This window comes from Gigantopelta aegis, chromosome 10, assembly GCF_016097555.1.
Source record: "Gigantopelta aegis isolate Gae_Host chromosome 10, Gae_host_genome, whole genome shotgun sequence".
Classification (NCBI taxonomy): Eukaryota; Metazoa; Mollusca; class Gastropoda; order Neomphalida; family Peltospiridae; genus Gigantopelta; species Gigantopelta aegis.
The window spans coordinates 43580831-43594482 of NC_054708.1; the positions used below are offsets into that span (position 1 = coordinate 43580831).

At 36.0% G+C, this 13652-nt stretch overlaps 1 protein-coding gene across 1 annotated transcript in view; it reads right to left on the minus strand.

Annotated features, from left to right (window-relative positions):
• The window catches only part of LOC121383641, a 57317-nt gene that overhangs the window by 17608 nt on the left and 26057 nt on the right, over positions 1 to 13652 (minus strand). Inside the window, exons 7-8 of the mRNA XM_041513735.1 lie at positions 11267 to 11541; positions 4009 to 4203 (exon numbers count right to left, since the gene is read on the minus strand). Coding sequence (XP_041369669.1) covers positions 4009 to 4203; positions 11267 to 11541 — 470 coding nt within the window. The remainder of the gene's footprint in view (positions 1 to 4008; positions 4204 to 11266; positions 11542 to 13652) is intronic.

Consider the following 13652-nt stretch of genomic DNA (forward strand, 5'->3'; position numbering starts at 1 on the left):
TCGTACTCCTGTACCAGTTCCAACCTAGAGCAAATCATATTGCCTAAATGGGAAGATACAAAACAACTATCCGGGACAGACCGCTCACATAACTGCTGTGTTGGGCCACGTTTTACTAAGCAATCTTAATGCTAAGATTACCTTAAGTGCATAGCTACCTTATAGAATTAGGCGATCTTAGCGCTAAGATAGCTTTATAAAACGGGGCCCAGGACAGCGCGTTTGAGCCTTAAACGGATAAAAGCTCGATATAAACTAAGATGAACTAACTGGTGTTAGCACTTGGGAGTAGCGTCTGTTGATTTTAAGACACCTAAAACTGCACTAAAGTTGCTAAATATTTTGTTTTGTAATATAAAGGAATAAGCAGTGGTCAAGAATAATAATTATTTTGTGTACTTGAAGGAAGTGCGATACTACACCATCCGTCATCACCTGATCTAGCACTGCGTTATTTTTGTTTCCCAAAATTCAAATTGAAACCGAAATACAACCCATAATAAGTTGAAGCCAAAACTTTGTGGCATAATTTCCGAAAGTCACAGGGTTGTTGGGACAGCATATAATAATGTTGTGTGTACATTATAATAGATATTATAATGGGGTCATATTTTGTTGAGATATGACCAAGTTACGGTGACCACAGTTTGAGGGTGGACCTTTAGAACAACATTAGTCCCCTTGTACTCCGCAAACGATCCAGCTAACTTTATCAGAGGTGCAAATCCATGATGGCCACCTGGAGCCATACTGGAAATCGAAATTCTAATTCAATATTAACAAAAATGGGTTGTATAACAGTGGGGTGGCAGAGATTAATAAATATGTGACCCACCCTGGCGAATTCAGTCACATGCATATTCTTAACCTGTAGAGTCTCAGCTTCAATGTGGTGCAAAAATTATTAAAATATATTGATTTTTGACAGAGTTTGAGCAAAAAAGGTTCGGTGATATGTGAGATCATTATTTTGAGATAATGGCCGCCGAAGATAAGGTCCTGGATTTTGGTCACTGGTATCAAAACACCATAGCAACAACATACTTAAAATAAAGGTACAGCTCTCAAATTTTTCACACATTAAGTTTATATCATAAACTATATGAATAAACAGGTTTTGTAGTTTAAGGGTGGTTAAATACGATAAAATTAAATAATTTAATAAATAGTAAAAAAAAAATTTTAAATTTGGTGAAAATCATTTTGCAAATTTATGAGCTATATAAGCTCCAAATTATAAATTAAGCAGTAAAATCCAGTACATAATACATTTCTAAAATAATAAGTCAAATACAATATACAGAATGAAACTATTATTATTATAACTTTTAGATGGTTTTAACATTCTGATTCCAGAGATAATCCATGGAGGGTTGTGTGTGTTTTTTGTCGGTAATTTTTTCCTCTTTTTTATTTCCTTTATTTTTTTGGTCTTGTTTTTTTTCTTTCTTGAAATGACTAACGTCATTTTCCTAAAGTCACATCCTGGGCCACCCAGGAACAAATTTTGGTTTCGAATTCCGTCCCCGTCATCGTGATCGTCCACATCCCAGGAATAATCGGAAAATTACATTTGTCCACTCATTGACTAAATTGGCTCCACTTAAATATAAATTGTTCAGCTCACTGAAAGCTCTAGCAAGAAGAGCGTCTTTTTTACTCCCTTTAAGATCATGACAAAGTAAAATAACTGATTGAAATGGTACATAAATTCACATTTAAAAATTTCTCTTCGAACAAAAACCGTAGGCGCAGCCATCTTTTTTTTTCTTCCTTTGTGTTTTCCCTTCGACGAACCACTGTAAGCTTCAATGCTTAGATTACCCAGAAAGCCGCAGTGACCTTGTCACTGACCAATCAAAAGGCGTATATTACTTAGCTAAGATGTCTGCCTAGTAACAAACTACTTTGTGTATGGTCAATTTTCGATTCCTATTGGCTTACAGCTAAGTCATACCCACACGTCACCGAAAGGATGGTGTAGAGGAATTATTTTGGCGCAATTTGATACTAAATATGAAGCTATTCACCAAACGGCTACCACAATTCAAAGTGGTGAAAATGAACAAAGAACAGCCTAATTCGGACCATTGTTTCGACTCTCTGAATAATAACCCCAACTAAAAATCGTAATAAAAAGTATTTAGACATTATTAAATTAAACGAGGGTAGTTTAAAATGATAACTTAAACATGTAGGCACTGTTTTCTGTCAAAATCGCAATTTTCACAAGGTAGTTTATTTTTTCACTAATTGCCTCATTACGCAAAATCGACAACTGCGACAAGCGACTGTGTTCGCCAGAGCGGGTCACATATGAGGTATCTGGCGTGCATGCAATGTTATTCTGTTGATACCATATTCTAGCCTGTGCTCCTGTGTTACCATACAAGGGAAACGTGTTAAGGGTATTAACTATTTTAGTGGAGATAGGAAATGATCATCAAAAGTCGTTTGAACTGCCCTATGGCACACTACATTTCTCAAATATATCTCTTTCACCACGACCAGCTAGACCAGGGTCAATATCGCATTCAGTCATGCTGTGCTTTGATGAATAGAATGGTTGTCTTTCTCTCGGCCAAGGACTTGTACTAACAAACTGAGAATTCAGCAGCTTTTGAGGCATAACTATTCAAACCTGCCCTGGATGTCCCGTCTCTGTAATGTGTCATCTGGCTGAAGCAAATGTATTCTAATCACTATATATTATACTCAACCATGCACCACTAGTGCCAGTAGTCGTTAACACCAACAATATTGAATGATATGTCTCATGCCATTAATGTATGTTCTGCATCTAAAGGAAAGCTTATAATATATCAAAGTTATAGTACATGTCACAACTGGATCTGATAGTAACTGGTGTATCACTGGCCATGGGCTATATGTGAGATATGTCCTACGAAAACATTATTGATCTCTCCTGTTATCAAGTTTGTGTAATGGTGACATGAAGAGCTCAAATGTTGCAGAAACGTGATAAAAGTGGTACAAATCACAAAAAACTAAACAAAAAGTGTAGCACCCACCAGACAGAATTTTGTTTAGCAAAACGGAATAAGTACCAGTTATCTCGCCTTCATGTAACACATCTCACCCCTCTTGTGTTGATTCTGACTGGAACGTTGCCAATGGAAAGATGTATAAATGGCTTGCTGTTCGGTACACTTGTTATCTCTCCACTAGCCGACGCAATATAACCGTAAATAAAATGTGTTGAGTGCGTCGTTAAATAAAACATTTCCTTCTTCGTCTCTCCACTGGAAATTCAGTACACAAAGGCAACAATGTTATCAGTTCTGTATCAGTATTTGATATGTTCTGCTTTTTCTTTAGATAAACTAGTTATAATCTGCATGCATTACAGCTCCCATGGACATACAATTATTTTGAAATGTATTGCACTTTCCGTTGTTTCAATACAACTGCCACACCTTCGATATTAGATTTCCAAATGGCATCAAGTCATAAAAGCTCATAACACGATTTGAGTGCCATGTTTAGTGGACATTGACTCTTCAATTATCGTCTATGCTATCAATTAATTCAAGAGCTCAAACATGTTCTAATTTTTCAATATGGTGAACAGTGACCATGTTGGTTTTGACGACCACGATGATGACAAACTGAAGAGAACTTCACCGATAGTTTTTTCAGTGCAAACAAACACATAACATGATTTAGCCTAACTATTTCAAGAGCTTCAGCATTTTTTAATAATCAGTAAAGTGGACAATGGTCATCTTCAACTTCAGTGTGAAGGTGCTTTACAATTACACAAATACCCCACCAGAACATTAAGTGCCCTATATGTAGTGCAAATAGACACGTTGTCACTGATTCTACCTGGGGTAATTCATGCATTAAGTAAAATATGGTGATTGCTGATTTTTAATATGACCGTCGGCAGCCATCGTGTATTTGATTCTCCTATGGGGCTAGCCGCAACTTTCCCCTTATGCCCAGAAAGACTTAAAATCCACCCTTAAAAGCATTCATACTTACATTGTCGTTAACCTTTAGTCCCGTTCCGCGCATATCGATGACAAACGTGCCTATTGGTCCACATTTGGATTTCTTGCGTTTGTAGTGCTTTGTATATCCGTCCCTTGCGTGTCCGAAAGATATTGGCTTCTTATGTAGTTTTAGTTTTCCATAAAGTTTCGCAAACGTGAAATCAAATTCCTCAGCTACCATCGTCTGTAATAAAAACCTTCACAATTTATTATGTAGCAACATTGTTCGACATGGAAAGACATTCTGGAAATCGGGGTTGGGTGGGTTGGGGTGCCACCGTAGGTGTGGATGAGGGTCAACCAATACTTGAATAACGTTGGTATGAAAAACAAAACGTGCAAGAGCTGTGTCCCTTTTCATTTCACATTATGACATCTACTTTAAGGCCAATACAAAATGTATCACACTTAATAATGATCTACTTTGACCAAGAAATAACCTGTTGCTAGTAGGGTGGCGTGATTGTTATGATATAGCTATTATACATTATTGTTATTGCATTATTAAAATAATAGAATAAAATATTTAAAATCGACTACAATACACGAACGAGCATCTGCAATTTGAAATATATCAAAATAATTATGCCTCCTCCCCCTGCCCAGAAGCATGTACTGATGCCTGCCATTGTCACTAGTGATTATAATTTTATGACAATTTTTATTAGGAAAAACAATGGACTTTTAATAATGATAACATTTTTGGGGAAAGTGCATTTACATATCATTTGCAGTAATATTTTGTTGGTACTAGGTAGGAGTAACAGGTTACCCTGCCTTCCTCCCTATCTGTCTCTCTCTGTCCGTGTGTGTGTGTGTATATATATATATACATACACACGCACACAGACATATATATATATATATATATATATATCCAGAGAAGCCACATGATCAGAATTCTAGGGATATTCACTGGTGCAGCTAGACTGAATATTGGTTTATTCTACTGAGTTAACGGACATCATGTATGCGTTAAGCTGTATATTAAACAATAGTAATAAAATCAATAGCCCTAGCAGATATGATATTCTCTCTGATAGTCTTAGTGCACTCCAGGCCATCGTGGGCTCACACAGTATCAGACCAGAAACAATCTTTATAATAAATTACTTTAAACAAAATGTCAGATTATCTTTGAGTAGGTCCCCGCCCATATAGGCATAGACGGGAATAAAGCGGCCGATGCAGGAGCTAAACATAGTCTCCTTGACCCCAGGGTTGGTTTGACAGTAGCCTACAGCCATAATGAAATTTGTTCTATGACTACGCCATGCCTGGATGGTCTTTGGCAAACGGACTGGGACCATAAGACCAGGGCAGGGCATGGCATGCTAACATCAAACCCAGGGTATCTGCACCGGGGCCGGCATCTTTTAATCGTAAAGCGACCAAAATTATTGCAAGATTGAGAGTTGGAGTCTCTATTGGACTTAATAGTACTAAATTTAAAATTAGAAAAATAAAGTCTCCCAATTGCAGTAGGTGTAACGTCCCTGAAGACGTTAAACATGATTTTTTTGACTGTAACGCCTACGCAAAACAAAGACAAATATTAAGTTCCTACTTTTTGAAAAATAATATTACTTTTGATCCTAAACATTTACTAAATCCAAGTAAGGACTATAAAGAGGCTAAGGATAGATTATTGTTGGCCTTTGTGTATGAGAATGCGAGTTATATTTGACTTTAATTTTTGTGTGTTATTATTTAATAAAATATACTCCTGAGGTTTCAGCTATTTTATATCATAACTCACACTTATTATCTGTTTCTATTCTGTTGTTATTATTATTAAATACAACCGTTGTCCTCTTTTTGGGCCTGCTCCGCCTGCCGGGTTTCACCTCCTATATTTCCACGCCTGGCCGACTGAGCTGCTTTTAATAGTTCTACCGATTTTAAATTATATGTTTTTAAACACTATATAACTTTTAATATTTGTTTTTTTTTATCAATATTTATATTGATTAGCTATTAATTAATTTATTTATTTATTTATGCATTCCGCTTTGAGGAGGGATGGGGCACTCATCTGCTAGGTATGTCAACATTTGCTTGGTGGTTGGCTTGGTGGCTGCCCCGCTCTGTCTCCCAGCCTGGCCATGCAATTGTATATGTCCCTAGTCCCAATTTTGGTTTCAAAATCTAAACTGTCACTTAGTATTCTGTTCTGGATCAAGCTACTGGCTATCCAGAGACTTGGCCCGCGACAAATATGCGTAAAACCTTAGTGGTATATGGGCATGTTAAAAATACTCACCCACTCGCACATTCACTGGTGCACCTCGTAAAGTGTGGGTATAACTATTACTTGTAATAGTTTACATATATTACTTGTGTTCAAATGTCTTTTTTTTCAGTGAGTTTTACTGCCACAACAAATATATATAACTGGATAGTTAAGATGGAAGAGCATTTGTTGTTGTTGTTTTGTATTTTTTTTGTATTTTTTTTTTTCTTTCTTCGGTTCTGTTTTGTTTTGTGGTGGTGTTTTTTTGTTGTTGTTGTTTGTTTTTTGTGGTTTTTTTGGGCGTGTGTTTGGGTTTGTTGCTTTTTTCTTGGGGGGGGGGGGGGGGGGGGGGGGGGGTTATTTAAGACATTAGTTGCATGGAATCTTTGTATTTTGGGTATCAAAACCAGTTATTATAATATGGATCCTTTTATCTGTTTCTGAAGATAATTAAGCATAATAGTCATGGAGCTTAGGTCCAGATTTTAGAATAATATGAAAATTGAGGACAAAATACACCATATTTTTTTCCACGTGCTGCTCACTGACTTAGCTTTCATTAATACACCCACTTTCCAAGATTCATTAAAGTAATAAAAACGCATTAGTACCAATATATCAGCACCAGTGCCAAATAGCTTGGCAATTGCGTTGTTTAAACTGACATTTTGGAAGCAAGGAATGTAATTATATTGTTTAAAAAATTATATTATTATATTATGGACAAAAATAATGCTCCAACATTTACCGTTAGTATTACCAGGATGTTTCTTTTGTTATCATTCTGTTATAGGCAAAGCAAAGTGTGCTTGGAATATAGGGTAGTATTAATCCAATTAATCATTTCAATATGTAGTTGAATATATCAGTCAAGATTCTTTGCTGATTTCATGTACTACTGCACATAAATGCAGTTTCTTTGAACATTTTACTTCTGACAGAACAAATACACATAGTGCATTTTCAATAAGCCTTTTATGCATACATATGTAGTGCAACATCAACTTGCAACTACACTGATCCAATTCACTGCAGGCCTTTGTTGCCACATGTACAGTATAAAGGACTGTCTGTCTTTAAGAAACGTTCAACCCCACCTCTGTGGTGCGGATGCATTGTTTTTCACTCTGATAATTTGGTGGACCATATTCCAGCCTGGTTTGCCACTCATGTTGAGTGTTGCAGTAAGGCATCATGGGTGGGTGGCATGATTTCCATAATTTTCCCATTCTGGCAGGACAACACCTCCCTTGCTTTGTCAACATATTTCATGTCACTCATCTGTGCAGCAGTCCAGTACCTGGAAGCGTGGAACATATTTATCTACGATGGTGTAAATGTTGAGCACCATGTAGATAAACATACATATCACACCAGGGTAGCACTGTCTTTTACTACAGGCTGTCATTTTACCTTTTCCAAGGAAAGCAGAGGCAGTGTCACGTCCTGTGAAGCTATATGGGAGAGGTAGGGACATGAATGTATCGTTACCCATATCAATAGTCATATATACCCTTGATGTATAAAATGGAAAGTATTTGCCAGTACCAAAGGAAACCCAAATACTCACATTTTTACTAACATCTGTGGTGGAAACGTATGTTCGGTCTAATACACATGTAGACACACACACACACACGCACACACACACACACACACACACACACACACACACACACATACACATACACACACACACACCAACCACCTGATACGAAATTGTCAGAGGGAACAAAGGGACATTAATGGTATTCTAGAATTCACGCCTTCTGACACCGACAAATCAAATTAGGAACAAATGTACATACGACGTTTGAACATATGCCTATCACGTTGGCAGTATACACACAGATACTTGACATCCTTGATATCGTTGCCAGCTAACAGTGTCACATGACGTCCGAGTTACTGATGTCGGCTAAATGTGTAGACGAGGTTTGCTTATGAAAAGTATCCTTTAGTCATTCAGTTAAAGCACTAACTTCAAGCAATCAAGTCTGTTATTGTTCTGATATTTTGTAAACGAAGCAGGTATCAACCACAGATTCCTTAAACACAAATGGTTAGATTGACAGTGAATGCACCTTGATTCACATACTATGTAATAATAATGCTATATTGTTTGGGTGATTTTTGTTTTAAAATGTTTATGTGTACATATATGTGTTTGTTTCATAGTAATTGTAATACATTAATTATTTAAATGCTATTCAGTCTTCAGTTACTATTAGTCGGTAATTTTACTTACGTCATTTTGGCAAATTTAATAATTTATTACAAATTCATTCGCTATAGCAACAAAGTGACCCAGGGACGAACTTTGCCATTGTAACAATATACTGCATATATATATATATATATATATATATATGTATATGTATATGTATATGTATATGTATATGTATATATATATATATATATATATATGTATATGTATATGTATATGTATATGTATATGTATATGTATATGTATATATATATATATATATATATATATATATATATATATATATATATATATATAAAATTATTATTATTATTATTATTATTATTATTATTATTATTATTATTAATTATTATTAATGTTCAACTTTGGGGGTTAACAGAGAAGCTGCAAATAATAAAAATAAAGAGAAGGTAGAAAATATATTTAAAAAAACAAACAAAAAAACTAAAGACTGAAGGGGAAAACATTATTTAAAGAAAAAATTCAAAATAGAAAATAGTACATTTCTCATTATTATCATCATCACCTCTAACATCATTATCATTACTATTGCTACCACTTTATTATTATTTCACGCATATAAGGATAATATATAAGATATAATTTAACTTAAAAATAAAAGAGAACATGAGACAAAAGATGGAAAGACGATAGCGTGCCTGTAAAGGTAAGAGCCATTTTGTGTATGCAAGAGGAAAAGAAAGAGAAACACTAAGATATAGAGGATACTCCCCGAGTGTCTTGTGATATCGTAATGTATCAGCACGAGTTGATAAAAGTATACTTTTATCAACGAGTGCTGATACATTATTCTATCACAAGACACTAGGGTGTATTATTTTTATCATCCAGTATCGTCCTTTTCATTTGCGACAGTTGTAAATGTCAGTAATGTGGGTGGAATGTCACTATAGTTGGCAGCGGTAGACAGGTTAACTAGCAGAACGGCAGTGGCGTGACGTCACTAATGCTATGTGAGACATGCTGGCTAAAACGTTCATCATGTCTATTGTAAAGTTAATAAATAAACACTAGATTGGCAGACTCTGGTTATGTGTGTAAACGAACCGAAGTGACCAGTTGTGTGTATTGTCCATTATAAGTTAAATTAAATTAATAATCAAATAATACCTATCCTTTATTTACAATGATTACTTTTATAAAATGAAAGTAATCCTGTTGGAAAATAATTAACAATATTCAACTTTTTGAAGGAACCGTTCAAACAGACGTCAAGACGAGTTCTATTTTTGGCATTGACGGGTACGTAAATGTTTTGGTATCTTGATTTAGTTTTAGATCACAACTAAACAAATATGTCTTACTAAGTAGAAAATTAGTTGTACAAGACATATAAGAATATTATCTAACTGGAAATGTTTATATAGATTAATATCTTATCTGTCCCGGGACAAGCCCCTGGCTATCCAGAGACCCGGGACGGACATGCTCGAAACTCTAGTGGTATATGAGCATGTAAAAATTATTCGCACTCGCACTAATATCTTAAACAATTAGACTTTAATTTGACTGAAAACTATTTGGAACCGCCCTCACGCAATACTAAACAACACAATTCTGTTTTGTTTCCAGTGGAGTGGAAATTAACTTTCATTAACATTAACTTCAATAAAATATATTTTGTTTAACCTATTTCTGGCTATAAGAGAAATAGAGGTAATTAATACCGTGATCAAAATATATATGTGGACGCTGTGTTAATCGCGAAATAGACCTGTGTTACTTATTTACTATATATACTCAAATTGAATTTCTTCCCTATTTTATGGACGGTTTCCATGAATTTACTTCTTTTCATAAATTACGGACCCTGTTATACATAACAAAATACATGTTGTAGCGTTTCTGAGTAATCACTGCAACAAATACAATCATTAGAATCAATATATGGAATCATATGTAAGAATTTGATAGTTGCCAGGATTCGGTGCAAAAGACTATACTGAAACCATGATACAGATACATCTTTCACGCTATAAAAAGGGGGAGTATTAAACGTGTCCCATTCCAGGGTTTTTTATATATACATATTTTACTGTTGTACAAAATAGTAATACCTAAAATGTCGTCTACATTTCGTGTCCAACTATAATATTCCTCACCCTTGTATCCCCCCAATATCTCCCTGCATCCATCTTCGATATTGGATATTACAGTTACAATTGACGTTGTATTAACACAGGGTGAGAACTATGTATTTTTTATCCAGGTACTTGCATGTTGTTAAGAAATCCCGACATGGAAAAGGGAGAGGACATTTGTAGATTCTACCTGACCAACAGAGGACACTGAAAAATAGGGTCTACATGTGCCAATGTCCATGTTTTAACCACAAATGCACACGTTGTGGTTACCCACCCCCACTGAAAGGTGGTGATAAGACATTTTGAGCGCTTACCTAGCCACGAAGAGAAGCTGCTGACTTGGAACCATATCTGAGAATGTTTGTATTGGGACATGGTATTTATGTGTCAAGTTTCATATTTTAACCAAAAGTGCACAATTCACTGGAATATTGGGTGGTAGCTGCCCCACTACGAAGTGCCGAACCGTGAATCAGTAACGTTATCAACAGCATTCCGACACCATTGATGTTGAAGTGAGCACTAAGCGCTCAGAGGAGTGTTCTATTGTAATAAGGTACAGCATTATGTAGAAATGAATTTATATCATATGTATACTTTATTCTTCTTTTGTTGTTGAGTGTTCCAGTACTAGGCACCAAATGGACATGAACGAAATATCCATTTCCTTACTTTTACTTACCATTATGTGTATCCTCACTTTGGTATATACAATTTTGCCTGTGATACGCCAAAATTTCGAACGAGTCGTGTGTCCCGTGCAGTCTTTATCAGATTTGTCTGGGTTTTCTCCCACATTTGGGTGTTTCAAAGTTATGTATTCCTTTGGGGTTTTGGTTTTCATGCCATGACAATAAACCCTGACTTTAACACCACTGAGGACTGGCGGGTAAACCAGATACTCGCCATCAGTTGTCTTTCCCTTCTTCTGGTGATCAGCACAAGTCGGTGGTAAGCCTATCGATAAAAACGTTGGATTATGCAATTATTAAACACAAATAGTATTTGGTAATAATATAATTATATGAAGGACTACTTTCTAAAGTGGTAAGGCACAGCCATACCACTTTTGATTCCAGATCCCAATTGGTACAGGTAAAATGACATAAAGTGAGTCTAATTGTTTTTGCAAACTTGAAGGTTAATCAAAGCAGTGTTGGGAATCGGTTAGTATATCATCATCGATCATCACATGTAATCAGTTTGCGCTGATTGATACACTGTTGATTGCACAATCAGTTAGAATTATATGAATATAAGGATTTGGATTATTAGGACAGCGCACCTGTTGTTAAAGGGACACGCCCTAGTTGTTAACCATTACGCCGTTGTTTTTCGCTATTAAACCCATTTTTTCACAAATAAAATTGCAGTTTACTTACCGTTTATTATTTAGAATATACATTTCCATTCACCTGAAGTGCGGTTTGGTAATCCTGGTAATCCTGGTGTTTGTAATACCATAAAATGCATTTTTCGTATTTCTTAAAAAAACGTTGAGCAGACAAGGTCTAATCTATTTTTAGAGGGGATAACCCCATTTCAATGTCACATACGTTGGTATACCACGTGCCCGTTATCATTTTGGTTCCGTTTCTTTTCTCGTGCACGGTTCGCGCAATCAACATCCGATTTGTTGTCGTTTACTTGTTGTTCATTTGTGAGGTGTTTTTTCACAGTTCGTGAACATTTTCATTAACAATAAAGTTCAGACAAGTAAGTATCTCAATACAAAACGTTACAAACCATTAAAACCAATAATTCTGCTAAGTCTTACGATATTTGGAGAGGGGATACAATTTCGGGGGGTGGGGTGGGGGACACATGCTATGTTGTTACCTTTACTTAAATAGAGTAGGAAAAACAATCTTACATTTTCGTCCTGGGGAGGGGAAGTGCCTCTCCACCCCTAACGACGACGACTACTACTACTACTACTGCTACTGCTACTACTACCACCACCACCACCACCACTACCCACCACCACCACCAATAATAAACGGTGCATCTAATTGCTAATAACAATAGGTTAGGCACTAGTACCCGGTTCCGAATAGTAAATGTAGGCTAATTGCGGTTTATACAAAATATATAAAATTTATTATTTCAAACACTGTAGTATAGTCAACATGGTCAGTGTCATCTTATTCCGATTCAAGTATCATGATTGCTGCAGCAGCCACTTCCTAAACAGAAGCACCCATGTTCGTAAAGTAACTTCCTGTTCCAAACTCATTCCTTTCGTTGTCCAGGGCAGAACAATTGGAACATGTCCAGGAGAGGTGAAATGAACGCACCCCAAGTCTGTGCGCACTCTGTGAAATTTGTCGTGACGTAGGCATTTTTGTACTTCGAGCGACATCTACCGGTGACATCAGAATACTAACTTTCAAAATTATTTCAAGCAATTGGGGCATGGGGATTCCCATGGTATTTATGGATATAAAACCTGCTTTTTCACTCTATTTTATTAAAAAAACGTGATTTATTTTCGCCGGATGGAACTAGGGCGTGCGGCTTTATGTTGATCGAAAGAAAAAAAACTCTACACATCGCTAATGTTACATTTAATACCTGTTGATTTGTTAAAGTAAATATTCAAAAAATTACCCCGCATTCAAACAGTAGGAACAGTTATAGTTAACAATGTCGAATGGATACATGCAATTTCATAATATATGAGCTCATCGGCAAATAGCTACACATCATGTTTCTAATTACTATACAAGTAATTGATCATAGGATCATAACTAAATCTAAGTTCTCTCGGCAATGCTAACAAAGGCAAATACTTTTATATGGTCATAGTCCCCTGTTTGTCATGTACAAATCTAACTTCAGCCATGGTCTTGTGATCGTCATGTAAAAACATAAGTTTACTTGTGTTCTTTTGTTCATCTTGTAACAACCTAACTTCAGTGGTGTGTTTCTCTGCGTCATATATCAGCGCAAACAATACGCAACCGACTTCGTGGGTTTGGACTACGAGCAAGAAGGCCATATAGCTGTGCTGTATTGACACGTCAACATCGACGTTTTCGTGTTCAGTGCTATATAAATCGCCAGAA